The sequence below is a fragment of the Perognathus longimembris genome, chromosome 20, assembly GCF_023159225.1.
Source record: "Perognathus longimembris pacificus isolate PPM17 chromosome 20, ASM2315922v1, whole genome shotgun sequence".
NCBI classification, from domain to species: Eukaryota; Metazoa; Chordata; class Mammalia; order Rodentia; family Heteromyidae; genus Perognathus; species Perognathus longimembris.
In genome coordinates this window covers 16,589,551-16,616,703 of record NC_063180.1, presented here as the reverse complement: position 1 = coordinate 16,616,703, position 27,153 = coordinate 16,589,551, and the positions used below count along the sequence as shown (strand labels likewise).

The following is a 27,153-nucleotide window of genomic DNA, read 5'->3' as shown; positions in this document are numbered from 1 at the left end:
CAGGGTTGTTTTCATTGTGGTGGCAGTACTGGGGTTTGTACTCAAGGCCGTGCTCTTGCTAGGCAGGTGCTCTGCTGTTTGAGCCACACTCCCAGCTCTTTTTGCTTTCATTTTGCAAGTGAGGTCTTACATCTATGTGGGAGTAAACTTGGACCATGATCCTATTTACACTTCCTGAATAGCTGGAATAAAAGACATGAACCAGTCAATATCAAAAGTTAGGGTCCTTTATTATGGCATGTCAGGGGAGAAGAGGTGAGATGGACACGTTTGGGGCTTGAGAATGAGCTTGGAGCCCATATAGGGAGTAAAAAAACAGATCATCAGCCTGTACTGAAGTCAGGGAGTTCCTAAGGGTATGGTGAAGGAAAGGTAGTCCCCAAGGGCACCCCAGCGGGGCCGGTAGATCTGGAAGATGGTAATCCAGGTAGTGAGCACAATCACCCAGAAGAGGAAGCCCACAGCAGAGCGCCAAACATCTATAATGAGGAACAGGAGTGGAGGGGAAGAGCAGGCTTGCAGCTGCTCTCAGGACTTCCTCAGACCAGCTCTCCTCCTCTCCCAATGACCCAGAAGGAGTTTTGAAGGCTCCACCCTCCTTTCCCACCACCACTGGCTGGCCTCCCTCCCTGCCCCGGACTCACAGCCTTTAATTTGGCTCTGCTCCGTGTAGGCAGGGACAAGGAAGGCCTCTCGGAAGAACCACAGTATGTTCACCAACCAGAGAAAAGGTAGAAAAGCAAATCCACCTAATGAGAGGGGAAAATAATGAAGATTTGCCTAACTCCCACCTCAAAGACTCTGCGCGTGTGCACATGTGCTGTGCTTGAAATCAGGACCTAGGCTCTGTCCCTTAGCTTTTGCACCCACTTGAGCCACAGCTCCACTTCTAGAGTTTTGTCGGTTAATTGATGACAAGAGTTTCGCAGACTTTTTTTTTTTTTTGGCCTGGGTTGGCTTTGAACTGTGATTCTCTAAATCTCAGCCCCCTGAGTAGCTAAGATTCTGAGGCATGAACCACAGACACCTGGCAGAAGACCCATTTTGGAAGGTCCTCTCATACTCGGGTTCAACTGGAGGTCTCCACTGTCAAGGCTTTAAGAATCCTGGCTCCATCCTGGAGTCTAGAAATCTGACTCCTCAGCCATCTCCTCCAGACCCAGAATTTCAATTCTTTTACCATCCTCTCTTCAGAAGCGCAGTCCTAGCCAGGGGCTGGTAGCTCACACTTGTAATCACAGCTACTCAGGAGGCTGAGATCTGAGGATCACATTTCAAAGCCAGTCCCAGCAGGAAAGTCTGTGAGAGTCATCTCCAGTTAACCGGCAGAAAACTGAAAGTGGCGCTGTGACTCAAACTGGTAGAGCGCTAGCCTTGAGCAAAAGAGCTCCAGGAACAGTGTGCCCAGGCTCCAAATTCAAGTACCACGACGACGACCACCACTACCACCAAAAGTGGAGGCCTCAGGTTCCTCCTCCCTCAAGACCCACGACCTCTCAAAGAGCCAGGATTCCATGTCAGGTGTCTAAGCCGCTTTACCCCCCGGGAACCCACGATCCAGACTGGAGGTGGGCCTCGGCGGCCTGGTCTCATCCCCTCTCCACCACTCCTGGCAACCAGGGGCTCGGGCCTTACCCAAGTAGTACTTCCGGCACAGGTTCAGCTTCTCCTCATTGGACACCCGCTCCAAGTTCATAATTGCGCTGAAGCAGGGTCCTCCCAAGGATCTGCAGGACAAAGGCCCAGGGTGACAAGTTCGGAGCACCTACCTCTATGACAACGAATCGGAGCTACCTAGGGCGGTGGGCTTTGATGAAAAGAACGACACCCCCATTCCCATGAGCAAACTGGGCGGGTTGGGCCAGGCGCCGGTGGCTACTCAGGAGGCTGAGATCCGGGGGCCTGGGTTCCCAGGCAGCCGGGGCAGTAAAGTCCGTGAGATCCTCATCTCCAAGGAACCACCAGAAAAAGCCGGAAGGGGCGCTGTGGCTCCGGGGGTGGAGCCCTCGCCGGGAGCCAGAGCAGCTCCGGGAAGCGTCCGGGCCCTGGGTTCAAGCCCCAGGCACGGCACACACACACAAGACCGGTGACATTTGTGGGACGGCTCGGAAGGACTCACGACTCACCGGCGGCGCTGATTTCCCTCTGCCCCGGCTGACTTTCGTATTCTCGACAACGGACGTTTGCGCGAGAAGCCGTAGCTTTCCGAGGAGCTCGTAGTATTTCCGCCCCCCTACCCCCACCCCCCGGCTAGACAAGCTTGTGCGCCTGCGCTGCCGGGGAACCTCCACCCGTAGTGGAAGGGATGCAAGGGCGTGGTCACATCCTACGCACGCGCAGTAACGAGCCCCGCGGCACGTGACGGTGCGTCAGAAAGCAATGCCAACAAACTAAACTTCCCGGCGCTCCTAGGCAGCGGAAATGACGTCAGGAACAGGCGAGTGTTGGGGGGGTGGTCCGGGTGAAAATGGCTGAATATTTAGCTTCGATATTCGGGACTGAGAAGGACAAGTGAGAACGGGTGCAGGGAGTGGCCTTTCGGGGGAGCCGGGACACTTGACCCCTGTGGCGGGGGGGGGGGAGGTTTAGGGGCGGTGTTTCGTGGGGTGTCCGGCCTCTCCGGCCCTCCGTTTTCAAGCTCTTATCTTTGCACCTTTTCCAGGGTTAACTGCTCTTTTTACTTTAAGATCGGGGCCTGCCGGCACGGGGACCGGTGCTCCCGGCTTCACAACAAACCGACTTTCAGCCAGGTGAGACGCGCCGGGGACTTCATCCTGCGGGTTAACGCCTCCTGGCGTTTCCCCTCCAGCTGTCCATCATCCCGAGGCCCCGCCCTTTCCGGGTGTTAAGGCCTAATCCCACAGTGCCCACCATTCAGCTGTCCGTCCTCGTCCTCGTTAGGTCCCGCCTTTTCCGGTTTTTTAAGGTCCCTCCCACTTAGGCTTCTCCTTTACCTGTCCATCATCCCTAGGTCCCGCCTTTTCCTAGTTTCTTTGGTCACCCTAGGGGTGTGTGTGTGTGTGTGTGTGTGTGTGTGTGTGTGTGTGTGTCAGGGCCTGTGAAGTGTGTGTGTGTGTGTGTGTGTGTGTGTGTCAGGGCCTGTGAATTGTCCTTGAGCTTTTTTTGTTCAAGGCTAGCGCTCTACCACTTGAACCACAGCTCCATTTCTGGCTTTTTGGTGATTAATTGGAGATGAGAATCACATGAATTTTCCTGCCCATGCTGGCTTTGAACCTCTATCCTCAGATCTCAGCCTTCTGAATAGCTGGGATGACAGCATGAACCACCAGTGCCCAGCCCCTGGATGCTTTCTGATGGGAACTAAGTGTAGAGTTCAGGCTCTCCTTGCCCCAAGGTCTCCTGGTCCTTCCAACTCTGATATCTTAGGGGCAAGCCTGCTCCACTTTGAGCTCAGGCTCCATCCCTTTAACTTCTGTTCAGACCATAGTGCTGCTCAACCTGTACCGGAATCCACAGAACACGGCTCAGACTGCAGATGGCTCCCACTGTGAGTAAATGAAAGGGAGGGTGGGAGGGAAGGGGCAGAGTGGACAGCTCCCAACAGGCCTGGGCTCTCTCCCCTTACTGATTCCACCCTGCATCCCTCTTCCAGGTCACGTGAGCGACGTGGAAGTTCAGGAGCACTATGATAACTTCTTTGAGGTGAGGTGAGGCAGGGGTAAGCTGGCTTTCCTGTGCACTAGGAGGGGAGCTGAGTTTCTTCCTTGCCTTCTGCAGGAAGTGTTCACAGAACTGCAAGAGAAGTATGGAGAGATTGAGGAGATGAATGTGTGCGACAACCTGGGGGACCACCTTGTGGGAAATGTCTATGTCAAGGTGCTCCTGTCCCCACCCGCCCTCCCCCTTTACAGCTCAGAAGTGTCCATTTCAGTGTTCTCATGACCACCACTGAGATCTGTCCGTCCAAGGGCTATCGTTAAAGCCAGTCCAGCTCTAAGATGGCTATTTCCCTGAAGGTCTTGAGCTCCTCCCTTTTCCCTGACTCACTTTCCCACTCAGTTCCGGCGAGAAGAAGATGCAGATCGGGCCGTGGCTGAACTCAATAACCGCTGGTTCAATGGACAGGCTGTACATGCTGAACTGTCTCCGGTCACTGACTTCCGGGAGTCGTGCTGCCGTCAGTACGAGATGGGGTATGGCTGTGCAAGGGTGGGAAGGGTGCCTGGAGTTGCAGACTCTCCAGGCTGTCAGTGACAGTAGTCTGCCCTCTTTCAGGGAATGTACCCGTGGTGGCTTCTGCAATTTCATGCACCTTCGACCCATATCCCGGAACCTGCGCCGGCAGCTGTATGGCCGGGGGGCCAGGCGCAGGTACCTCAGAACCAGACTACCCAAGATATCTTATGTTTTGTTTTGTGCTGGTGCTGAGGCTTGGACTCGGGGCACTGCACTCATCACTTGGCTTTTTTTTTTTTTTGCTAAAGTCTGAGTGCTCTACCACTGGAGCCACATCTCCCCTTCCAGCTTTTTGCTGATTCATTGGCAATAAGTCTCATAGAGGGTCTGGGAATATGGCCTAGTGGTAGAGTGCCTGCCTCCTATACATGAAGCTTTGGGTTCAATTTCTCAGCCAGAAGTGGGGCTGGGAATGTGGCCTAGTGATAGAGTGCTTGCCTAGCATGTGTGAAGCCCTGGGTGTGATTCCTCAGCACCACATACACAGAAAAACTAAAGTTGGAAGTGGTGCTGTGGCTCAAGTGGTAGAGCGCTAGCCTTGAGCAAAACAGGAAGTCAGGGACAGTGCTCAGGCCCTGAGTTGAAGCCCCAGAACTGGCGGAAAAAAAAAAAAAAAAAAAAGAGTCGCATAAACTTTTGTGCCTGTGGTTTGGAATCATGGTCCTCACATCTCAGCCTCCTCAGTAGCTAGGATTATAGGCATAAGTCGCCAGTTCCTGATCCCAAGAAGTCTTAGATGCTAAAGCTCATACTTTCTAAGATGATTCTCACCTGACTCTTACTAAGAATATATCTGCTGGGTGCCAGTGGGTCACACCTGTCATCCTAGGTCCTCAGGAAGCTGAGATCTGACAGTCACAGTTCCAAGCCAGTCTGGGCAGGAAAGTCCATAAGACCTACCTCCAATGAACCTCCCAGAAAACAGGAGTGGCGCTGTGGCTCAAAGTGGTAGAGTGTTAGTGTTAGCCTTGAGTGAAAAAGCTTAGGGACTGTGCCTGAGTTCAAGCCCCATGAATGATTAAAAACAAAAGAATATCCCTGAGCCTTATCTGAAGTTCCTCACCTGTCTCAACCCCCAAACCAAATGGAACCCCAAACTAAATGCCCGGGTTTCCAACCCCAAGCTGGATCCCCCCCAGTACCTCTCCTAAGATGGTCTGAGCTCCAGTTACATTAACATCTGCCCCACCCCATCCCACAGTAGAGCAGAGAGGCAGTCCAGTCAGGCTGGGGAGATCTTTACATCATTCCCAGCCATCCTAACTCAGCTCTCTCCACCCTTTCCCCAGATCACCCCCGCGGACCTACACTGGCCACCGTCCCCGAGAAAGGAACCGCCGGCATTCTCCAGACCACCGCCATGGCCGCTTCTGAGACTCTGGCCCTTTGCCTGAGAGACATAGATGTTCCTGGCCAAGACCCCTCCCAGTGCCCCCCTTACTCTCCAGCCTCAACTTCCCCTCACTCCGGGACTCCATCCTGTAATCTGTTTAACACAGGGACCATCTCCCACCAACCCTCTCCTAATAAAATTCCCTGTCTCCAGTAGGGTTTGGTTGTTGCCTGCCTGTGGGCTGTCATTTCCTTCCATCTTAGCAGCTGACAAAAAGGACCAGAGAGGAACTTCACACCAGGTGTGAAGGAGGCTTGGGGGTCCAGATCTGTCTGGGTGGGCTAGGGCTGCCTTTCTGTCTGAAAGCTCAGCTTTTCTATCTCATGCTTGTGGGGGAGCTGCTCGGGTGTGATAAGCAGTGGATGGTGGGGGGTTCAGGGCCAGGCAGGAGCTTTCAGTGAGGAGGGCAGGGTCCTCGAGCCCCACTACCCTGAGCTGGGACACGTGGAGTTTATGTCAGAAGTTTTATGGAGTCTTTCCTTTCTCCTCCTCTTCCTGCCTTTTCCCTTGTCTTGGGGGAGAGGACCACAGTGCACAGGCTAGCTCAAGTGATCCTTTAACCCAAAATTTCCCTAGCCAGCTCAAAGCCTTTCCGAAGGTCAGGAGTTGGGCTAGACCTTCCAAAAGACCTTGGAATTCTGTGTCCCCCAAGTCTGCAACTTCCTCCCTTTACTTGGGTGTTCTGGAAAGTTGGGACTGAGGTGGTATGGACAGAATCCTGTGCCCCTCCCCATTGCAGACCCCACCCAGATGGGGTCCCAAATCTTCCTCCAGGTAGCCACAGTGCTGGAAGCCTCCCAGTATTGCAGCCGCCTCAGTGCTGGAACCTTGAGGACAGATGCTTCGGCAGCTGCCTGCAACCCTTGGGGCCACCTCCCGGCTCAGGTGAGGGTTTAAGCTTAATCCTAGTGGCTAGGCAGGGTGGGGGTGAGGGGGTAGAGGAGGGCAGTGGTAGGGAGCTGTGGAAGAGGTGGCAAGGAGGGGGAGGCCAGGTGAGCCCCTGCAGGAGTCTGTGTAGGCCAGGCTAGGGCTCTGTGAAGGGCGGCCCTTTATGTAGATCAGTATGGGCATGGGCTGTGCCTGGTGTGCAAGACCCACACTGATTGGCCGAAGGGAAGGGGCCTCGTGGGAAAAGAGAGGGGTAGGGTATACGTTGATAGGATGGGTGCATGTAGAAGGGGCAGGGCTCGGCAACCCCGTTGGAGCCCGCATCTGCCACTGGACAGACAGAACTGTGTAGCCCTGGTGGCAGAGAACCACAACCCCCACTCCAGCCAGGAGTGTGCAGAGCGGTAGAGGGGTGTTGGTTGGTTCTGGGGTGCAGGTAGTCAGGGTGGGTGGGGGTAAAGGCAGGACTCTGCAGGAGCCCATTGCTTCCAGAGGGATCTGCTGGTGATGGCAGAGAGGCTCAAGAGTCTGCCAGGCTTTGTCCTGTTCCTGGGCCTGGGCCTGCTCCCCCTTGTGATCATGATTGCAGCAGTGGCCCTCCTCCTGCTCCCTTGGCAAAGGCTCCAGAGGCCCATGGGCAAAGGGGCTTAGGGGCTTCCATCTCCAGGCCTGCCCTGGCTGAAGGAATCCTTAACACACCCCCTTCTTGCACTGGACCAGAGTGAAACCAAGGATCCACTCCTAACCAGAGTTAATGGGGAAGACCAATGGCCTGGAAGGCTGTCCTTCCTCCCTTCACTTCTCCCTCCATCTTCCAGAGCTGGGAGCGCTTGCCACCTACTGCTCGCTCCATCTCTACCTTCTCTGCCCAGCGCTCACCACTGAGCATCTTGATGAAAATGGTGGTAGCCGGGGAGCCTCGGTTTCTCTGTAAGGTCCACCCCAAGAGGGCTCCATGCGGATCCCCCCACCGTCTATCTAAAGTCTCCACCCAGTACCTACGTTACCTAGGTAACTGGCATACCCAGACAGCCACCTCCCCTCCCCTGGCCACACCTCCCTGTCCCTGCCCTAGATAAGGCAGGTTGGGGCGGGGTCACTTGGCTTCCTACTTTAGTAAACCTTGTATATGGTGCCATTATATAAAGAAGAGCCACTCACCTGTATTCAGGCCAGAGAGGAAGGTTTGTTCCTGAACTGTGGCCATGGCTGGAGAGGAGGGCGACCCCGCCCGGACTTGCCTTACCTAGGTCAAGGGCAGGGAGGTGGCTGCGGCTAGGTATGTCAGTTACCTAGGTAACGCAGGTACTGGGCGGGGACTTTAGCCAGGTGGGGGTATGTGCATGGAACCCTCCTGGGGTGGACCTTAGACTCTGGTTGGACATACACCTGGCCCTCATGTGGCAGGCGGATATTCTGGGTGTTGGGGCATGCCAGGCCTACTATTCAACCACACTAGAGGGAAGCACCATGCTAATGGGGCCAAGGAGACCAGCCCCCTTCCCAGAAGGGAGTGCCCAGTGTGCACAATGGTCTACACAGAGAGGCTGGGGCTGGATCTGCCTGCCCACCTCAACTTTGAGGCCAATGGACTTCCTCAGGATGCGTGTGGGGCAGGAAGGGGGAGTTCACACACAAGGGAAGACGATCACCTCTCCAAACATTGACAGACTTTATTGTGGGGGGTTCCCACCTGGAAGCCCCCCCTCTTAAATAAAAAAGTGCATAGAAAAGAAGGGATTTAGAAACCTTTGTACAGTATCTACATCCTGGGTCCCCAGGGCGGGAAGGGGGCAGTGGCTGGGTAGCCTGGCGGGGTGGAGGCAGGGCCTGGCCGGACGCCCCACTCCGCCCTGAGCAGGAGGGAGGAGCGAGGCACTCTGGGAGGACAGGAGCCGTGGCGAGCTTGTCAGTTGAGGAAGCGGCGGCAGCGCTTGGCCCCGCAGTTGCAGGGCAGCTTGTTGCTGGCGTCCTCGATGGGGAACTTGTAGTCATATGTGAGCTCCTCCCCACGCAGGATGCGGCGCAGGGCGAAGATGACAATGTGCTTCTGGCCCTCCACGTGGATGACGCGCGAGAAGCAGTTGGGCTCACAGGAGTGGTTTATGAAGCGGGCAGCATTGCCATGCATCGTGGCATCCACCACATCGAAGTCGTCCATGCGGAACATGTAGCACCCAATACCCTAGGGGACAGGCATGGGCATGAGGTGCTGTCTCTGCAGACCTGCCTGCCACTCCCCTCGCACCCCCACTGGCCGGAGTGCCCACCTTGCCATCGTAGAACTTCTCCCGCTTGTCCGTCAGCACGGAGCGGATGACGATGCCGGAATACTCGATGACCATCTCGCCTGCGTCGATGTTGCGCTTGCAGAACAGGCCTCGTCCATGGATGGCTGACCTGCAGAATGGGGGGCAAGGGGTGCTCAGGAGGCAAGGTGCCACCGGGCAAGCCCTCCACAGGGTGCTGTCCACCAGCCGAGCCCACTCACCGGTACACCCCCACAGCCTCTTTGGACGTCTTCTTGAGGTGGCGAAAGCGCATGGCCATGGGCAACTCCAGGCTGGTGGCACGTCTGGCGGCAAATGGCAGTGTCACAGCTGGTCTCAAGGGATGAGTGCCCTCGCACCCCTGTCCACCCACCTGAGCGCCCTCTGGCCCCGGCTTGCCCTCCACACACCTGGTGGACCTGAGCTGCACCTCATCCTCTTCCTCATCACAGGTGGCCCCCTCGGGGAGCACCCGGTGCTGAGAGGCCAGGAAGTTGAACATGTCGAAAGTGCACTTCCTGCGGGAGGGAGGGAAGGTCTCAGCTTGTCCTCCAGGGAGCCGCTGCCTGCCCATTCTGCCCCAGGCCCCACCTGCTACAAAGACCTGGCTGAGGGGGGTAGGTGGGGCACCTCTTTCCACTGTGCCTCTAGGAATGACTTGCCTATTTTCTGTCTAGGTTTTCTTTGGGGGGGTCCTGGCACTGTCCTTGAGCTCTTCCTGCTCAAGGCTCACACTCTTATTTACCATTTAACTCTATCTACCATCTAACTCTATCACTCTTAACTCTAGCACTCTACCAGTTTGTGACTTTCCTGTGATTAAATGGCGATAAGAATTTCCTGGACTTGCCTGTCTGGGCTGGCTTCAAACCCCAATCCTCTGACCTCAGCCTCAAGTGGCGAGGATTACAGGCGAGAGAGCTGCCTGGCCTAGTTTTTTTTGTTTGTTTTTTTTTTGGTACCAGTCCTGGGGCTTAAACTCAGGGCCTCAAGCACTACCACTTAGCTTGCTTTGCTTATTTTTTGTTAGCTGTGGGCCTTGAACTCAGGGCCTGGGCATGGTCTCCGAGCTCTTTTTGCTCAAAGCTAGCACACTACCAGTTTGAGCCACAGTGCCACTTCTGGTTTTCTGGTGGTTCATTGGAGATAAGAGTCTCATGGACTTTCCTGCCTGGGCTGGCTTTGAACCGTGATGCTCAGATCTCAGCCTCCTGATACCTAGGGACAACAGGCATGAGCCACTGTCACCTGGCTTCTGTCTAGATTTCATTCCCACAGGGTTGGTTCCCCGACCTCTCACCGGAGATAGACTTCAGCGCGGGCAGCCCCGTGGGGGTTTAGGGGCGGCTCCTCCTGGCCCTCTCCCTGCTGGTGGTAGCGGAACTTGTAGTGCTGGCAGCGCTGAGCCCCAGGCAGCTGCTCCGCCAGGAAGATGACAGCATCATGGTGGATGCCCAGAAGCCTGGCCCCACTCATCCCTGAAAAGTGGAGGACACAGGGAGGGTGGAGAACCCGCCTAGCCCTGGGGGATCACCCAGGCACAGGGGAAGCCTGCTTACCACTAAAGGAAAGATGGCGGAGCCGCGCATGCCCTCGGGCCTCCTGCACTTTCTCAATCAGAGCTCTCCAGGCCCCTGGGGTGAGGGTGCAACCAGAGCAGGGTCAGCCCAAGGTAAAAGGGACGCTTCCCCTCTCAGCCCCCCCCCCCCACCTACCCTCTAAGCTCTCGGCCTCCACACTGAAGCCGTCCTCACTGCTGATCTGGAAGCGCAGGTGCGGGCCAGCGCGCTTGGGAGCCAGATTCTCCTTGTCCTCCGGGGACAGAGGCTCTTCCTCTGAGCTGGAGGCCTCACCTGTCCCAAGCATCAGGAAGAGTAGGCAGATTGCCTTCAGAAACCCCAGCTCCTTTCCTGCCTTGGCCTCTCAGCCACAGAGCAGTTTCACTCACCCAGGCAGCACACAGGGCCGGGTCGCTGCAGCTGACACCCACTGATGCTCTCTCAAGCCCAGTCTACCCCAACCCCACCTGCCTGCTGCTCGCCTTCCTTACAGACTACAGCCCTTGTCCACGTGATTTTGTGAATGCAGTGAAATTCCTCGTTAGTGCTGGAGTCTGAACCTGTGGTCCTTCACGTGCCAGGCAAGCCCCCTACCACTGACACAATCCCCAGAGTTATATGTGGTACATTCCTGTAAGTACTACAGATATAGAGGCACACACAAACGGACTGAGAACACTAGACGCGGTACGTTAGGGAAGGAGCTCAGAGATGGGCTGACCTCAACCTGCCTGCCCCTACCTCCAGGGGAGCTATAAGCACCCGCCACGCCCAGCTGGGGGGGGGGGGCGCTAGGGTTTAGACAGCACAGCCAGAATTGGCTGCTGGAGGTGTGGGTGTGGCAGGACTGATCAAGGACAAACTCATACCAGGGAAGGGAACAACTACCACTGTAAAGCCAGTGTGAGGGAGTAACAAGTTTGGGGGTGAAGGTCAAGGCCTTAGGCAGGGACATGCTGAAGGCGACCTGCTGGTGGAGGCAGCAGAACCAGGAGCCACAAGTCAAGGGACTGCTTAGGGCTGGAGTCAAGGTTTAGAGGAATGAAGCCAGGAGCAAGGAAGAGGGAGAAACCAGTGAAGGCCAAGGCCCTGGGACCCGGGGACAGCGAGAACCTGCCAGGGGAGGAAGGACAGGGGTGGGATCGTGCCATCTCCACAAGGGAAAATGGGCTTGATAGTTTACTGGATACGGGCGGGTTGGGGGAGCTGACCACAGGACATGGGAGATGGGAGGGAACAGGACTTAGAAGCAAGACCCCACTTTCAGCACATATCTCTGGGTAGCCCTCACTGTGGGCTGCACTAGGGATGCCTGGGTCCGCAGGGTCACTGCCACCCCTCCACACTGTCTCTAACCCGCACAGAGGAGTCTGCTTCTCCAGTCCCGGCTCGGCTCCATGTATTGGGAAACATCCAAACACCAGGGCAGGATTGCACCCCAGCCTGCCAGGCCAACCTACTTCTCCCCTCCCCCGCTGCCGCTCCACTGCCTGGAGCTGCCCCAGTGACCACAGCCCATGCTACCCCACACCACGAGTGCCAACTCTGCTCTCAGTATCTTCCTCCACTCTAGACCCCACAGGCCTGGAACCTGCTGGGGCAGCGGACCACCCCTGCCATCAGCCTCTGGGGGTGCCCCTCTTCTGATCTCTTCATCTGCCCCACCCCTGGGTAAGCGCTGACCCTGCAAGCCAGGTCTGAAGCCCCTGGGCCCTGGCGCTTGAGCAGGACCTGGATATCATCTCCATGGCTTTGCCTGTCACAAGGCAGCTCAGTGACTAGTGCCCAGTCTCTCGGATGGGCCTCGGATCTGTGTGGTTTGGGGGTATGACTAAGTGCAGAAAATTGTGAGGCAGGGAGGTGGGCCTACCTGAGTAGTGGTGCCATTGGGACTCTAGCAGCAGGTCTGAGGGGGCCTCTGGGGCCTGTGGTGGGCCCCCATCTGGCAGTGGCAGCAAAGGGGAGCGTTCCTGGAGGGACCTGTGAGGAGGGACCTGTGAGGCGGCAGAGGGACAGGGGTTCCCCCCCCCCAGGACGTGCAAGGAGTGGGGGCGCCTGGCCACTTACCCTGGACTCTCCTCCCCAGAATGGTCCAGGTCGAGCACCCCACGCACTGTGGGCGTCTTCATCCTCACTCGGCTGAACCTGAAAGGGGTGCAGGACCCAGGTGAGCGGCTATGTGCACACTGCCCTCCCCCACCCCTCCGCCTCGGCCCACTTGCTTACCCACTGCTCCCAAGCCCTGGAACTTGGGGGGCACCGTCCAAAGACTCCCCCTCTTCATCTATCCGGGGGGTCTTCTTGGGGGGAGGCGCAGATGGGGAGCGGCCGGAGAAGGTGGATACCCTTTTAACACGGATGGCCTGGCGTGGCGGGCTAGGGGGCCCACTGCTAAACACCAGCGTGAGCGGGGCTGGGGGCGGGGGTGGTGGTGGTGCAGGGCGCACCACCCCCACACCCACCACTGGCAGCACACTGAGCAGGGGCCCCGTGGGCAGAGTCCAGGAGGTGGGGGGAGCAGGGGGGATGATGGGGGGCAGAGGGGGCTGCTTTACTGGGGGGGGCACGGGCTCACCCTCCCCAGCCATCTTCACAAACACTTGCCCTAGCTTGTTGACAAGAATGATTTTGGAGGTGGCAGGTTTCGGGGGCTCAGGAGCGGGGCCTAGGCTCAACACCCGCACTCCAGGGGCCCCTGGTAGCCAGGCGAACGTCCGGGTAGGGTCAGCCGGGCTGGGGGGCAGGCCTTGGGAGGGCTGGCTGCCGTTGGCTAGAGGAGGTGCTGGAGGAAGTGACTCTTCTCTAGGACCAGCAGCTCCCTCCCCGGGTCCCCCCAGGTTCTTCAATACAAAATCCACGATTTCTGAAGGCAGGTCCTCAGGAGGCCGGGCTCTGTCTCCCGCAGTGCCCAGGGCGCCAGCTCTGCCCACTCCGGGCCCTGGAGGCGGCGTGCCCTGACCCCGGGGCTGCTGGACCGCCTCGGCCTCACTGTCCGTGCCATCGTCCACTCCGTCCAGCTGCTCAATTCGGGGAGTTCCAGGGAGTGGGGCGGGGGCAAGGGCGGGGCTGGACACCACAGTCACAGGGAAGTGGATGTAGCGGGGAGTGGGGCTGGCCTCTTCCTCTGAGCTGTCCCCAGGACCCCCATGACTGCCACCTACAGCCCCCGCAGCCACGATCTCCTCCTGGAAGGGCTCGGTCCCCAGCAGGCTGGCAGCAAAGTCCAGGTCGGCAGCACTAAGTCCTGACACCACTTCCATGTCCTCAAAGTCCGGGCCCAGGTCTTCAGAGGGAGGCAGAGGAGATGGGGACAGGCCGGGGGGAGCCAGCTCCCCTGAGGTAGGTGAGAGAGCCGAAACGACTGAGGTAGGAGTGGGCACCCTGAGCGGAGGGGAGGCTCGCAGAGGAGGGGAGGCTCGCCAGGATGGAGGGAGCCTGGGGGCCAGGGGGCTGGGCCGCCGAGCGCGCCTGGGGGGAGCAGGGAAGTCGAGGTCTCCCACTGTGGGGATGTGATGGGTCAGAGAGGGGCTTCCTGTGGGAAAATGGCAGCGTCAGGCAGCAGCTCCTGCCCCCCCCCGCCCCCTCCCGGGAAGGATGCACCCCTGGGCTCACCGGGGGATGGCAGCGGGCCGAAGGAGATGCCCCCCAGGGGCCTCCGCGAAGGGGAATAGTTGGGCACTTTGATTCTAGCCCCTGAGAAGGAGCGGGGGGCTGGAGGAGGGACGCTGCTTGCATCCAGCCGCAGGGGGGGCTCCAGATTCAGGACAGGTGAGGGGTGCTGGGTGGCTCCAGGGGTGAGGGCATCTGCATCTGGTGGTGAGTCCTCATGATCTGTGGGCTCTGGGGAGGCACAGGGTTACACCAGGGGGCGGGGCACTCCCCCCAGGGCCTCCTGAAGTCACCTGAATTCCTCCACAGACCTCCTTGGGTCAGGGCCACATTCACCTCCACGCTCACCCCCGCATCCTCTGGTCCCTGGTCCCTGGGTCTCCCCGCCTGCCCTGCAGCTTGGCCAGTCCTCCTACTTCCCTCACCTGCCCCCCCATATCCCTGTGATGAGGGCCCCAGCAGGCCTGGTGCTGGAGCCCTGCCCGGAGCCCCCTCAGCACCCTTGCTCCTAGCCAACCCAGAAGCAGCCCCCCAGCCCCTTAGCTGTCCTGTGTGATCTGTGACACCTGCCCTTTCGTAGTCCCCAAGCCCACCCTGGGCCCCATGCGGTCCCATGCCTAGATCCACCTCACTGCCTGTGTGTCTGGAACACAGCTGCCCCCCCAGGTTCAGGGCAGGGAGCATGCATCCAACTCAAAGCCCAAGTCAGGGAGCAACAAGTGCTGCTACCCACTGCCTCAGGCTGGCCACCTGGTACTCTTTCCCTTCCTGTAAAATGCCAAGCGCAGCTATGGCACACCCTGGCACAGACTGCAAATTCTATGTCACCGCCCTTCAAACAAAGCCGGCTGTTCCTGGAGGGGCTCCGGAGCATACCTGGGGAAGGAGCGGGGCTGTGCACAATGGTCTGGTTCTCCTCGGCTGCCTCTAGGTGGACTGGCTCCTCCCGAGGCCCCCACGGGCGGTACTCCAGAATCCGGCACCGGTACCAGCAGCGCCTCCGAGCGTCCACTGTGCTCCAGTAGAGGCGGGAGCACCTGGTGAGCACACATGGAACCACGAGGGTTAGGAGCGGGGGGGGGGGGGGGGGCACCTAGGACTGAGATGGGGTCCTAGAGACCCTCCCCTCCCCCGCAGTGCCCCGCCTCACTGGTAGCCGATGGGGAAGAGCCGACCCTCACAGTCCGAGAGGTCAGACAGTGTGCCAAGGGAGTCAATCCGGATGGAGCCTGAGGGGCAAAGGAGAGGTGAGGCAAGGCGGGCCAGTGGGGGTCAAGAGAGGGGGTGGACAAGCAGCTTACCAATGAGCACGTTGATGGCATCAGGTTCAAGCCCCGTCAAGAACTTGCGTTTGAAGTTGATGCCCTCGAAGTCCACGTAGACACGGCGGAGAACATCAAACCCATCAGGGGTCACGATCTCCTGGGAAGCAAGTGGGGGCAAGGCCGTAAGAGAAGACGAACAACCCCGGACACTGCCTGAGTGTTGGGCCGGCCATCTCCCGGGGCCTGGCGCACCTTGCCGTCCAGGAGGTCAGTGTGCTTCTGGCAGAAGACCTTCTTGTCATCCTGGAAGATGCAGTAGCTGGCCCGGGCACACATGAAGTGGAAGTTGCTGAGGCAGGAGGACAGGCAGCAGCCCACTGTGGCCCCAGGCTTCAGGCACAGCTCGCAGCGCTGAGGGAAAAAGGGCTGCTGATGGGGGGAGCCAGGCCTAGGCCACAGCCTGGCTCTGGGCATCACTGCTGCCCCAGCTTCAAGGGCTGTGTGGGGGAGCTAGGGCTGGGGATATGGCCTAGTGGCAAGAGTGCCTGCCTCGTATACATGAGGCCCTGGGTTCGATTCCCCAGCACCACATATACAGAAAATGGCCAGAAGTGGCGCTGTGGCTCAAGTGGCAGAGTGCTAGCCTTGAGCGGGAAGAAGCCAGGGACAGTGCTCAGGCCCTGAGTTCAAGCCCCAGGACTGGCAAAAAAAAAAAAGTGGGGGAGCTAGAGAGCGTCCTGAGTGTACTGCCCCCACCCACACCGCGCTCTGTCCCACTGTCCCCACAGCTGCCCCGTGGTCTTGTCAGAGCTTGGGGTGCCGTCAGGCCCCACAGTGAGAAGAACTGGAATGTGGACCATGCCTGTGGGAGGACTAGTGGCAGGGTAGTTCTAGCACAGGCTGTCAACCAGAGGGAGTCTCCCTCAGGCCCTTGGGCTGGAGGCCCAGGCTATGGTCAGAGGGCAGAGGGGAAACGCTGCTGTCTGGCCTGGTGCTCACCATCTGCCGCCCCCGAGCCACAGCGGCGTGCACGTTCTTGAGGGACCCGTCGTTCTCCTCAAACACTTCAGCTGACCAAATGGCACAGTTCACATGTGTCCACTCGTTTTGCCCGATGTAGAGGAGCCGTCCCGCCTCCTGGTGGCAGCAGAGGAGTGGCACAATGTGGGTGGGGAGATCAGGGAAGGGGGGGCGGCTCCCCAGGGCAGCACTCACTTTGGAGTCGGCGTCCCCGTATTTGAGGCAGAGTGCACACTGCCGAGGGTCCTCCAGGTGTGAGAATGCAGCTGCATCCTTGCCCTGCACAGCTGGAAAGGGGGGGAGGGAAGAATCACCACTGAGCATCTGGCCTACTGACTCAGGAGCTAGCTTCCAACACCCACTTCCCAGTACCTGCTGAGGGATCCCCTGGAGGCTGCCCTGATTCTGGGGTCTCCAGTTCCTGCTGTCTCCACTGAGCATAGACGTGATCCAGGGATGGGGGTAAGACCGCGTTGGGGAGGACTCCGCTGTGGACAGCGCAGAGTTAGCGCCTGCCCCCAGCCCCGTCTCAACCAGTCCACACAGGACCTACTCTACTCCCTGCCCAGAACCCTCCTTCAGCTCACGTAACATGCAGCAATGCCTGGGCTCGGCCACCTCTGCCCTGACCATGGGGGTCACTGTTGCCTGCCCCGCCACCCAAACATGAGCTCCTTCAGCAGAGAGCAGCTCCCGCTCGGTCTACAAGCTCCTGGCACTAGTAAAGTGAGTAAGCTCTGGCCCCACAGCCTCACCAGCTACTCCCCCACACCTCCTCTCTGGTCTCCCAGCCCAGCCTCACCCCGCCTGCTCCTCAGCCCTGCTCACTTGGGCAGCCGGGTACTCCGTCGCCAGTACTTGGGGTCGTGGGCGTCGAACCAGCCGAACGCAGACTCTAGCAGCTGGGGAGTTAAGAAGATGAGAAGAACTGGTGTCCCTTGCGTGTCAAGTGTGTGAATGAGCCTCTCTGCCCACCAGGACTCCTGCTGAGCTCACCTTTAGCAAGAGCCCCTTCACCTGAGCCCCAGCCCGGCGCTCAGTGGCCTCGCCTTCCTCTGCGCGCCTCGTCAGGACACCCACCATGTCCTCCATGAAGCTGTGCTGTAAGAGGCTTTGTCAGCACCCGATCCAGCCCGCTCGCCTCCCCACCATCCCCGCCTGCACCCAGGTCCACTCACCACGGACGTGTAATGGCCTTCTTCGAAGCGCTGACCTACAGCTTGCAAGCTGCAGGCTCCTGGGTGCAGCCGCTTCCCATCTTGCCCACACTGTAAACAAGGACAGTCAGCACAGGCCACGCCAGGCGCAGGGCAGGCCTGGCACCACCCCAGCTGCCTGTCCCTGGAGCCCCCAGACCTGGGTACACAGCAGCAGTGGGACGGCCACCTTGGAGCTGAGCAGGCCCTGGAGCACCTGGCGCAGGCCACCCTGGAGGGCCCCGCTCAGGGCCTCCCGCCATCGGGGCTGTGTGGCCCCTGCACACGGCCCACACGTGTACAGCACGGAGTCCGGCAGCCCCGAGAGGATCTCGTAGTCTTCATCTGCAACAGGTGGCAAGAAGGTGGGGGTGTGAGAGAACGCCCCAGGCAGGCAGATCCCTGGGGTGTTGGGCCTATGCACTCTCCAGGGCCAGGGCAGCCCCCAGCAGGCCAAGGCCAGCTTGTACCTGAGAGCCCCTCACACTTGGCGTGCACCCAGTGGTCGCACTGCGCACACTGCATCATCTTGCTCTCGTAGTCGTTGTCTTCGTAACAACGGGTGCAAATTGGGCAGAAGTTTCCTGGAGGAAGAGGTGGAGAGTCAACAACCCCCTCCTGTCTCCATTCAAGGGTCAAGCACACCTTGAAGGTTCCTCCATCATGTCCTTGGTTTCATGTCCTCCCAGTTCCAGAAAGCTGGATGAGGACAAATCCAGTGCCCTGGGTCATGCACAGGGCCTTTGCCACGTGCACTGCCTGAACAAACGAGGTACACCCAGGACAGACTTAAGGTTCTAGAAAGGGCCTCAGAAACCAACCAGCTGGCTTCCAGGCCTGCACCCCAAATGCCTTTCTGAGACTCTGTGTCCCCTGGTTACTATACACTAGACAAGAATGGAAACATGGCACAGGTGGAGTGCAAGAACAAGGCTGAATTCAAACCCCAGTACTGCACTGCCCCCAGGCATGTACACACATGCGTGCACACACGCAGCATGTACACACAGACGCTCAATAGGGCTCTACAGTCAGGAGCATGGCCCTGCACCCCCAGTGCCGTCCCACCTTTCTCGTACAGCTGGGTACACCTGGGGCAGAGGCTGTAATCCCCAGACCACTCCACGTCCCAGTTCTTGCCCGGAGTCGCCCCACAGCTCTTACAGCGCACACATGCAGAACAGATCTAGGGGAACATAGCAATATTAGGTGGGCTGGAAAGGGTGCAGAGAAACAAATGAGGAAGGACTCGGGGGAAGGGAGAAACATGCACAAGAGAGCAAGAGGAGGAGGACAAGAGGGCAAAGCGGGATCTTCAGACCAGGGCCTGGTATTGTGGAATTCACAAGCTTGACTCTAAATCTTGCCTAGGTGAAAGTTTGAGGTAGATGTTCATCACATTCACAAAGCACTCCCAGCCCTCCCTTGCTGAGCGCTCTGGTTTTGAGCAAGCCCTGGGAATGGGGGTGAGGAACAATAATCCCAACACCAACCAGCCGAGGCTCCACTCTCACCCAGTGGCGGCGTCTTCGCGTGGCCCGTGTAGGGTAGCTGGGCCCTAGGCAGGCTGGGTGGTAGGCATGGCGGCAGCGCTCACACTCCAGGAGGTGCTGGGGGATAGGGAGGAGAGACAGCGATGCAACCCTACTGCCCACAGACAGCCCTCTGCCAAGGCCTCCCGTGCCCAGGCTGGCCCAGTGCCTGAACCTTGGATCCTCGACCTTTTCGTCCACAGACATGACAGAATTTGCAGCGGCGGCAGCACCAAGAGTCGTGATGCTGGGGAAGGGGCCTCTCAGCCTCCTCCAAGCAGAATGGGTGGAAAGGGTCACAGCAGACTTGGCAGAACACCAACTAGGAGTGGAGTGGGGTGGGGGAATGATGGCACAGTGTGAGGCTGGAAGGCCAGGGGATCCCACCCAGCTGAGGCAGCCCAGCCAGCTCTGCCAGTTGGGGTCTCATGGAGACTGATTTGGGGGTCTGTGGAAAAAGGGCCATACACTAACCTCATGCAGGCCTTTGCTGGCACACAGCAAACACACCATTGGAGGCCCCCCAGGCACAGATGTCAGCACACTCAGGCCACCCATCAACCACACATTCTCTAAGTCGCAATCCTCCTGCAGAGAAAGGACAAGTCCAGAAAACAGCCAGAACACAAGTTACCTCTGTGTATGCCTTCTTAATATGTGTTTTGTCAGGCTGAGAATGTGACTTAGTGGTAGAGTACTTGCTTTGCATGTATGAAGCCCTGGGCTTGATTCAGTTCCACATAAACAGAAAAAGCCGGAAATGGTGCCATGGCTCAAGAGGGAGAGTGTTAGCCTCGAGCGAAAGAAGCCTCAGGGCCTGAGCACTGTCCTTGGCTTCTTTTGCTCAAGGCTAGCACTCTCCCTCTTGAGCCTCGGTACCACTTCCGGCTTTTTCTGTTTATGTGGAACTGAGGAATTGAACCCAGGGCTTCATGCATGCTAGGCAAGCACTCTACCGCTAAGCCACATTCCTAACCCCCTCCTTTTTCTTAATTCTGTAGGATACCAATTGAATTTTTTTTTTTTTTTTTTTTTTTTTTGGCCAGTCCTGGGCCTTGGACTCAGGGCCTGAGCACTGTCCCTGGCTTCTTCCCGCTCAAGGCTAGCACTCTGCCTCTTGAGCCACAGCGCCGCTTCTGGCCATTTTTTCTGTATATGTGGTGCTGGGGAATCAAACCTAGGGCCTCGTGTATCCGAGGCAGGCACTCTTGCCACTAGGCTATATCCCCAGCCCTACCAATTGAATTTTGACTACATTCTGCCCTACTTTGTTTCAGCACATGAACACGTTCCTCCCAACGGGCATGCGCCCCCCCATCCCCCCCACCATACCTTAAAATCCACACGGACCCGGTGCACACCATCAGGGGACTTCTGTTTCCCAGTCCAGCCATTGGGAAAAGAGGCATAGGGGCCAGAGACCAAAGCATCCTAGAGATGGAAGAGGGCAGCTCAGAGGCTGCCAGCGCGGCCCCCTCTGCAAACCTGTCCTGCCTGCCCTTCCCCCAGCCTGCTGGGCCTTGCCCCATGCCCAGACCCCACGCTGCCTTTGGGCTAGGAGGACAGGCGGGCCTCACCCCTGGGCCTGTGCTCTGGTGTGAACACACCACGGCACGCGGGTGTGCCCATCACCCTGACTTGCCAGGTAGCTCCTGGAGAGCAGGAGCCACGCCTCACACAGGGCTGGGGGTTCTCGGAGTGGGCCGTGCTGACCTTGTCCAGACGCCTTCGGGCCTTGAGCTGCAACACAGGCTGCAGGGTGGGTTTGCGGGGCCTGCTCTGCTCCTCAGGTTCTGGCACAGGCAGCTCTAGGCAAACACAGGAAGAGTTTGGTCCCTCATCCCTCCTTCCACAACCCCAAAACGTTGACTCCCAACTTTCCCTGACCAACACAGCCCAGGGAGAAGCAGGCACGTCAGTTCCCCTTCTCTCCCCTCAGCCACACTCTTAAATTACGAGACTAACGGAGCTGTGAGGCCGAGAGTGCAGCTCACCAGGAAAGCATTTGTCTAGAATGCATCAGGCCCTGGGTTCCTGGGTTCCCTAGCACAGCAGAGCAAACTAGAGGCACTGAGTAGTGGTTCGCACCATGTTCTCTGGGAGTCCGGCGCCGTGGAGCAGGAGCCCCGGGCTCCGAGTCATCTGAGTCCTCGAAGACATCATAGGATGGCCGCTGTTTGACGCAGCGCCGGGCTGACTTGCGCTGCAGTAGGAGGGAGTCCTGCTCCTCGGGCCCAGGGGTGGGCCCCACCTCCTCCCGGGGCCCCCCAGCTCCCGCCCCCCGGCGTGGGCCTGGAGGACCAGGGGAGGCCTCAGGAGATTCATCGGAATCCCAGGGCAACAGCGTCTTCACTATCGTCCGGCCTGTGGGAACAGGGGACTTGGTAGGATTTGAACTCAGCCACGGACACGGGACGCTGGGACAGAGGAAAGGCACAAAGAAGTGGGGCAGAAGAGGAGGTGGAAGCCATAAGAAAGCACTTGTGGGAGACAAGGACAGAAGTGCACAACTGCAGAGGCGGGGGGCAGGGAGCAAAGGTAGAGCGTCCTCTGCTGCACCACGCCTCTCCCAAAGGCCTTGGGAAGAAATGCTCCTCAAACCTGGATACCTTTTTTGGCCAGCCGCTCCATCTTGCGAGCCTCTATCTTGTCACACTTCCGGTATCTGGGGAGGGGAGCAGCACGTCACCAGGGAAGGGGACTGTGGTCTGGGAAAAAGAGGAAGCTCTCCACAAGGATGCCAATCCCACTGCTCTTGTTGGGGCAGAGGTGGGAGAAGAGAGGCTACCAGAGGGGCTAGGGATGATGGAGGCCGACAACCCAGGAGGATGGGGGAAGACAGAGGCCGCACCCCAGCTACTCACACACAGCACTGCTTCTTGGTGTTGGGGCCCCCAAACTTAGGTTTGTCTAAGCAGTTGACACAGGACCCACAATCCTGCACACGCAGACAGCCCCGACAGTGCCCACAGCGGGCCATTCTCATCTTCTTGCCATGGTGGGAGGGCGGGCGCCGAGGTGTGTGGGTCAGGGCGCCCCCAGACCCTGCAGGCTCCAAGTCTCCCCCAGGCCCTGCTGCTTCCACCTTCCCTGGCTGGGACCCGGATGGGACACTCTCAGTCTCCGACGCTGATGACGTATCTGTTGCAGCAGCAGAGAGATGGAGCCAGGCGGCCACTCAAATCCTGCCTCTTTCCTGTTCCCCCAGGCCCCACTTTTCACACCCACGAGTTCTGGCTGCCTCAAGAGTGTGACCTGCCTTGTTGCAAACCTAGGGCTGGTGCTCCAGTCCATCCACCACCCCAAACTCCAGGTATCTCGACTCTTTACCCCCCTCCAAACCTGACAGCCATCAATCCGTACAACACAGCCCCCTACCCTCGGTGGCGAGATCCTGCCGGTCCCGGAGAGGAAGGGCACTGAGGCGGGGGACGTCTTCAGGCACCATGGCCCGTGCCTGACCCAGGGCCACAGCAGCATGACGGCAGACGTGTTTGATGCGGGGCCCTTGCACAGGGGACTCAGGGCCCTGGAGAAGAGAAACCAGGAGAATGTGTGGGAGACTGCTCCCCACGTTCCCATGGCCAGTATTCCTCAGAGGACGCCCTCCTCACTGCATACCGATGCTCGCTCTCTCTTAACTTCCAATGATTCATCTTCAGATCTGACACCACCTCTGTCTGGGGCCTGCTTGGTAGGCCCCATGGCCTCCTCCATTTGCCCTCCAGGACTCAGCTGGTAGGGGAATAAACAGAGTCAGGGGACAGGGCAGGGTAGGGCCAGACTAGCAGCATAGGGCAATGGGGCTGAGGAAGTACTGCACTGCAAAGTGCCCTGGGAGGAAGCTACAAGGACCCAGTCCAGGGGCCTGGCCACATCGCCATGCTCACCGGCATTGAGGCCGCCACCTTCTGCTGCTGCTGCTGGTCAATCTTGAAGAGCTGCACCTTGGCTCTCTTGAGAAGACTGAACATTTTCTCCTCCACCCCAGACAGGGGTGGCGAACCCAGGCTCGTGGCCCGGGCCTTTTCCAGTGCTGCTGGGTGCTGTGGCGATGGTGGGGCTGGCTGCAGCTGGAACTGTGGCTGGACTTGAGGCTGCAGTGGAGGCAGCTGCTGGGGCAGAAGCTGGGGCTGCAGAGCTTGGAAGGGCTGTTGTCCACTGCTCAGAGTGGGAGCCCCATGGGGAGACACCTCGACCTTAACAGGAGTGACCACAGGGACAAATCGTGGAAGGCTGAGGTGGTTGGTGCGGCCCACTGCCCGTGGCTCGGGCTCAGCGGGAGAGTCGTCAGCTGGAGGTGGCTCTGGCTCAGGGGCTTCTGGAGCCCCAAGGGGAGGAGGAGTAAGCACCGATTCATAGATCTTCAGATGGGCTTCACTTGGGGTAAACTGAGGAGCCCGAAGGAGCAGGGGCCTCCGGGAAGGCATGACAGGAGCAGGGGGTGGTGATGGGGCCGGGGGAGGGGCGGGCGGGGGAGGCGGTGTCTCCTGGGTGAGTGAGGTCCAGCGGAATGTGGGCTCCCTCAGGATGGATCGTCTCTTTTCAGGGAGTGGAACTGGGGTGGGTGGGGGAGTTGGGGCACGTGGTGGGGATGGAACTGGTGGTGGCGGTGGTTCTTGGGGCACAACTGGGGAGGTGGCAATGGGAGGTCGCAGAACAGGGGAGACCTCCACCTTTGGGGGCTTGGGAGGGTCTTCATCCATAAATCGCCGCGGGGTCTTGATGACGCGGGAGGAGCGGGCACTCACCACGGGCATAATAAACTGCCGTATATTCTTCAGGAAGGTGGTACTTTTGGGGGCCATGGTGGGACTGTCTTCTGGAGGGCCTCCCGTGGTGGTGCTGGGGTTTGGAGTGGGAGGAAAGGTGCTTTCTGGCACAGCCCGAGCAGCTTCCCGTTCTGCCCTCTGGCTAGGAGTTAGAGGAGGGCGGCCCCTCTTCCGGGAGCAGGTAGCTGGGACCACAGGAGAAGGGGACTCTTCTGGCTCCTCTGGGGCTGGAGGCAGTGAAGGGGAGGGTGGGGGAGGGGGGGAGACAGAGGGGGGAGGAGGGCAAAGCTGAGGTTGAGTTGTTGGGGGGGGTGGGAGGGGGGGAGGAGGAAGAGGAGGTACAGGGGCTGGAGGAGTCAGGGGTGGTGAGAGTGGCTTTGCCTCTTCCTTTTCCTTGGCCACCATCACCTCTTCCTTCACCACAGCTCTCTCTTCCTTCTCTTCTCCTAGCTCTTTGTCTCTCTCCTCTTCTTTTTTCTTCTCTCCTTCCTCCTCCAGGTTCTGCTCCTGCTTCTTCCAACAAGAACCCCCTTCCTGTCCAGATTTAACTCTTCTCTGGGGTGTATCCTGCCAGCTTTCCCCATGTTGACCTTGACCCTGACCTGATTCGAGTCCCAAGGACAACTGTCCCATCTTCACCTTTTTGGCCTTTGAAACAAACTTGATCATGAGGGGAAGCCCGCCTCGGCCTCGGCCCCTGCCTCCGCGGCCTCTCCCAGGCTGTCCTCCATGCTTGGGAGTGCCAGGTCCTGGACCAGGTCCCTCCTTGCACTTCCAGCTGCCAGTTCGGTGTTTTACTGGAACCACAGGAGGTGGGGGCTCAGGCTTAGGGATTGTCACAGCCGCTTCTGCTACCACTACTGCTTGTTGCTTCTTCCGGCAGGGGCCTGCTGGCCGTCCTGGGGGTCGTCCCCGAGACCGACGGGGGGTTGAAGGTTCACATGCCCGGTTCCGAGGGACTGGGGGTGCCTGGGCCCGCCGGAGAAGTTCAGTCAGTGCCTGCACCATTCGTTCTGTGCCCTCCTCACCTCGCTTCCGAGCAGGGGTCTTTGGGGGAATAGGAGTCACATCTGCTAGGCGAGGAGGAGGAAGGGGGGTCGTCTTATGTTTTCGGCCCCGACCTCGGGGGGCTCGACCTAAAAAGGAGAATAAGTGTGGGGAGATGGGTCAAGCTGGCCCTGCAGAGCCAAGAAGGGGGTCTGTTTTTTTCCCCACAGCCCAGCCTTGCCTGGACTCTGAACACAGGTCACGCTCAGTAACTGGGAGACACTAGGCGAACAGGGGAGCGCTGACACAAAGGGCGAGAACGACATCCCTGTGAAGCTAGAGGTCCAGTTTCCCCCATCACTCACCTCGCTGGGATCGGAGCGCAGAGCGCAGGGAACTGGGGGCCACATCTTCATCTGAATGAAAACCCTGAAACTCCTGATTTAGGGGACCAAGGGTAGAGGGGAGAAACAGCAGTCAGTGCCCAGACCTTGGTTCCAGTGGGGACTCAGGTCTGGGGGAACTATCCCCCAGCTTCCCCTTGAACGCACCCCTGCTCATTTACAAGAGAATCAAGCGCACTGGAAGGTCAGGAGATTTAAAACAAAACAAAACAAAAAAAACCAGGGCCTTCTCCCCAGGGAGAGCGGCACAAGGCATTTTCTAAACTCCTATCTCTATATGCCAGGCAACCTAGCAGTGGCTCCCCAGCCCAAAAGAAAACACAGCAGAGGGCAGAGACCAACTCAAAAACTCACACCCTTTTGGACATCCCTTCCTGCAGGAAAATGGGAATGAGAACACCGGAGTGTGAGAGTGAGTGTGTGTGTGTGTGTGTGTTGTGTGTGTGTGGGGGGGATCAATAGCTTATCATACGAGGATCTACTCTGAACCTTCAAGTTATCACATTGAAGCAACACATCCACACCTCCCTGCCTTTCCGCAGTGGCTGAGAGATTATCTCCTGAGTTGAACTCAGATCCCATTGGTCAGTCTCAAGACTCTGCCTTTGGTAGTGCCTCTTTAGCCCCGCATACCCCAGAAAGCACCACTATTCTACCATAGACCCGAGGAGAAATTGAGGCACAGGGGGATGTGTCAAGAGATTACGAGGCCCAAGCACACATCAGCCTACAGGTGAAAAAAGCCACGCTGCTGCTGCTGCATGCAGCTGCTACTGCTGCTGCTTGCTGTCAACCAGTGCGGGTCGTGCACGCAGTCCCCCATGGCCGCCCCAGCCCCACCTCTCCGCCCTGCCTTGGCTTCCGAGAAGGATCGGCTCGGGACACTTGAGGCACACTTGCCCCGGGGCCCGAGCGTGCCTGCCCGGCTGCAGCCAGGGGCTCCGCCGTCTCCTCTCAGAAGCCGAGGATGGGTGCAGCGGGTCGTCTCCTTCCACGCCGCTTCCCCGGGGCTCCTTTCCGCAGGAGGAGGGGGAGGAGGTCCGGGCCCTGGCGACCCCCCCCCACTTTCCCACGCCAGCCTTCCAGGTGACCCGGAGCCCCGCAAGCCCCCCTCGGGCTCCGCCCCGCCCGGCGCTGGGGGACGCCGCCGACCGCCGCCTCACCTCCTCGTCCGAGTCCCCGTCGCTGCTCTCCTCCTCCGGCACGCAGCCTCGGCCCGAACCCCAGCCGCGTCCCCGACCCCGGCCCCGGCCTCGCTGAACCCGCGGGCCGGCCCACAGGCGGCGGAGCCGGCGCAGGCCCCGGCGGAATCCCAGCAAGCGGAGCAGGGCCGTGTCCTCTCCGGGTTCGGCCCCGCCGGGCCCCGCCGCGCCGCCGCGCCGCAGGGTTACCCGCACTCTCTCGGCCCCGCTGCCGCGTCCGCCGCGTCCCCCGCCCCCGCCCGAACCCCGCGGCCGGCCCGGGAAGCGGCCCCGCGCGGAGCCAGGCCCGGGGCAACTGCCGCCGCCCGCCGCCGCCGCCATCTTGGCACCGTGAGAGGAGCGGGGAGGCGGGGGGAGGGGCGGCCCGTGCGCAGGGCCGGGGGGGAGGGGAGGGAGGAGGGGCGAAGCGGGGCGGCTCGCCGGCCGCTCCGCGGCTCACGACAACAACCAGCGCCGCCGCGGGGCCGGCGGGAGCCGGGGGCTGGGCCGGCCGCGCGCGAGGCACCACGGGAGCGGGAGTCCGGGGCCGGCCCGGCCGTCGCGCTCAGAGCCGCACCTGGCGGAGCACTGAGCCCGGCGTCGCACGCCCGGAGGGCCGGGGCGCGGGAGGGCTGCCTTCTGGGAAATGTAGTCCCGACGCCCCCGCTCCTTCCGCCGGGCGCTAGAGCGCGCGAGCGCAGACTACTGGGGTCCGGGACATTCCCCCCCACCCCCTTCCGACCAGGACCCGGAAAGCCAGTGGGGCCTGCCTCCGGGAGGTGTGGTCCTCGCCTCAGACTCCTCCCATTGTTCTGCTCCCAGCCGGCGACCCCCAGGAACTACAACTCCCGGAGTGCCGCGCGCGCGCTCCGGACCCTGG

The 27,153-nt window shown here is 59.4% G+C and overlaps 3 protein-coding genes across 5 annotated transcripts; 1 reads left to right on the top strand and 2 right to left on the bottom strand.

The window, feature by feature from the left end:
• Nucleotides 1-211: 211 nt before the first annotated feature.
• Nucleotides 212-2,238, bottom strand: Psenen (presenilin enhancer, gamma-secretase subunit). 2 transcript variants are annotated; one of them, XM_048369232.1, is made up of 4 exons: nucleotides 2,127-2,238; nucleotides 1,636-1,771; nucleotides 645-749; nucleotides 212-479 (listed from the first exon to the last, which is right to left on the bottom strand). In XM_048369232.1, the coding sequence occupies exons 2-4, from the start codon at nucleotides 1,694-1,696 to the stop codon at nucleotides 340-342; spliced, it is 306 nt and encodes a 101-aa protein (XP_048225189.1). In that variant the 5' UTR covers nucleotides 1,697-1,771; nucleotides 2,127-2,238; the 3' UTR covers nucleotides 212-339. The 2 variants fall into 2 exon arrangements, with proteins under 2 accessions (XP_048225189.1, XP_048225188.1); XM_048369231.1 differs by having other exon boundaries at nucleotides 1,636-1,727; nucleotides 2,127-2,237.
• A 194-nt stretch (nucleotides 2,239-2,432) lies between these two features.
• U2af1l4 (U2 small nuclear RNA auxiliary factor 1 like 4) lies at nucleotides 2,433-5,746 on the top strand. 2 transcript variants are annotated; one of them, XM_048369168.1, is made up of 8 exons: nucleotides 2,433-2,511; nucleotides 2,663-2,750; nucleotides 3,442-3,508; nucleotides 3,614-3,663; nucleotides 3,739-3,837; nucleotides 4,021-4,154; nucleotides 4,237-4,332; nucleotides 5,487-5,746. In XM_048369168.1, exons 1-8 carry the CDS (start codon nucleotides 2,468-2,470, stop codon nucleotides 5,569-5,571), a joined length of 663 nt encoding a protein of 220 aa, XP_048225125.1. In that variant the 5' UTR covers nucleotides 2,433-2,467; the 3' UTR covers nucleotides 5,572-5,746. The 2 variants fall into 2 exon arrangements, with proteins under 2 accessions (XP_048225125.1, XP_048225126.1); XM_048369169.1 differs by having other exon boundaries at nucleotides 2,443-2,511; nucleotides 4,021-4,142.
• Nucleotides 5,747-8,133: 2,387 nt separating this feature from the next.
• Nucleotides 8,134-26,630, bottom strand: Kmt2b (lysine methyltransferase 2B). Its single transcript, XM_048369281.1, has 37 exons — nucleotides 26,256-26,630; nucleotides 25,054-25,126; nucleotides 22,820-24,837; nucleotides 22,551-22,664; nucleotides 22,308-22,458; nucleotides 21,794-22,070; nucleotides 21,539-21,594; nucleotides 21,018-21,293; nucleotides 20,643-20,737; nucleotides 20,262-20,360; nucleotides 19,404-19,517; nucleotides 19,105-19,251; nucleotides 18,912-19,007; nucleotides 18,466-18,583; nucleotides 17,868-17,981; nucleotides 17,558-17,742; nucleotides 17,380-17,469; nucleotides 17,198-17,302; nucleotides 17,030-17,103; nucleotides 16,574-16,689; nucleotides 16,397-16,488; nucleotides 16,181-16,318; nucleotides 15,434-15,592; nucleotides 15,218-15,338; nucleotides 15,067-15,145; nucleotides 14,793-14,953; nucleotides 13,920-14,147; nucleotides 12,534-13,839; nucleotides 12,375-12,452; nucleotides 12,178-12,287; nucleotides 10,464-10,601; nucleotides 10,308-10,382; nucleotides 10,049-10,226; nucleotides 9,159-9,266; nucleotides 8,970-9,053; nucleotides 8,749-8,878; nucleotides 8,134-8,663 (listed from the first exon to the last, which is right to left on the bottom strand). Exons 1-37 carry the CDS (start codon nucleotides 26,613-26,615, stop codon nucleotides 8,388-8,390), a joined length of 8,139 nt encoding a protein of 2,712 aa, XP_048225238.1. The 5' UTR covers nucleotides 26,616-26,630; the 3' UTR covers nucleotides 8,134-8,387.
• Between the last annotated feature and the right edge of the window lie 523 nt (nucleotides 26,631-27,153).